Here is a 1,369-nt window from a genome sequence, read left to right on the forward strand (position 1 = left end):
CCCCCTCTCTCTCTTTCTCTCTCTCTCTTTTAAAAAAAAGTATTGAAAAAGTTCCCATGTCTTTCTGATTACTGTCTTGCTGACAAAATCATGACATATACACATACGATTGCATGTAAACGAAGTGGACAAGGCGTATTCATGCTAAAATGTCGACAGTGAATACATAATTAAATGATTTCTAAAGAGAAAACCCCGAACAAACAACAACCAAAAACAAACAAATAAACAAAATACATAGGTAATTATCTGAAGTTTTCAGATGTGGTCGGGGGATGGGGACAGCTCAGTCTCGTTCCAGGTAGCAGTCCTTCGCCCGGCAGTTAATCTAGCAACTGTTTTCCAAGGCCCATGATTGGCTAGTCACGCTTTCCAAGACACATGATTGGCTCGTCACGCTGAAGAAGTCTTTCGACAAGACCTGACGGGGTTCCTTCGCTCGGCTCTCGGCTTGACGTCTGCAGATAGGAGAGATGAAATGCGTGTGATTTACGAGCTTCCGAAAAGATGTTTTGGGGTCAGGTAAGTTCATAACAATCATAATTCGTTCGCGCTGACGCGGTATTACTCGACCGTGTCCCACTTGTCATTTCCCTAATGTCGTTTTAATGCTGAAGCATCAAGGTGCCCAGTGTCCACCCATCGTTCACGCTGACTTTTCCACATTTCTTTCGCTACTCGACATACAAAACGTCCTCACGGTTCATTCCTCGTTTTCTTCCTGTTAATACTAGCTATTACTGTTGCCGTTTGGTATTATTATCTTTGCCACATGCGTCATATGTCGTCGTTGCAGTGGTATTACCCGTCCATCTTAAAAATAAACAGGGTTTTGACAGTAAATGTTTATAGACTACATCAATCTGTTCCAAATTTTGACAATGAACATATTGATTTATCTCGACAGGTCAGAAAAAAAAATGATGTTTAACCGACCATAATTGTGAAATGTTTTTGTCATTTTCTTTGTACATTAGCGTGAAATTTGAGTGCGAGTTCAAGCTGAATTATAAGATTCCTATTTTCCCAAGAGTCAGGCTTGAGATAAAGATTGGCGAAATAGAACTTTCTGCTGTGAGCCACAAACAAGACGGTCGCAATAGCATATGCACTAGAATGCTATAGACCAAAAAGATACAGGAAACAGCTAATGGGATTTATCTTAGTTTCAATATCTCGGAGTCCGACACATAGGAAATAAAAAGTTATTCTTAAAAAATGGTTCTATTCTTTTTTTTTTTTTTGACGCCTTATAATAGTACAATGTAGTGGTGGTAGTAGTAGTAGTAGTAGTAGTAGTAGTAGTAGTAGTAGTAGTAGTAGTAGTAGTAGTAGTAGTAGTAGTAGTAGTAGTAGTAGTAGTAGATGG

The 1,369-nt window shown here is 39.2% G+C and overlaps 1 protein-coding gene across 4 annotated transcripts in view; it reads right to left on the reverse strand.

The window, feature by feature from the left end:
- Nucleotides 1–17: 17 nt before the first annotated feature.
- Nucleotides 18–1,369, reverse strand: part of LOC101856376 — a 4,849-nt gene continuing 3,497 nt past the window's right edge. For all 4 annotated transcript variants that reach the window (XM_005108268.3, XM_005108266.3, XM_005108267.3 and 1 more), the window contains exon 4: nt 18–458. In XM_005108268.3, coding sequence (XP_005108325.1) covers nt 394–458 — 65 coding nt within the window. In that variant the 3' untranslated portion in view covers nt 18–393. The remainder of the gene's footprint in view (nt 459–1,369) is intronic.

Source organism: Aplysia californica, unplaced genomic scaffold (genome assembly GCF_000002075.1).
Source record: "Aplysia californica isolate F4 #8 unplaced genomic scaffold, AplCal3.0 scaffold00673, whole genome shotgun sequence".
NCBI classification, from domain to species: Eukaryota; Metazoa; Mollusca; class Gastropoda; order Aplysiida; family Aplysiidae; genus Aplysia; species Aplysia californica.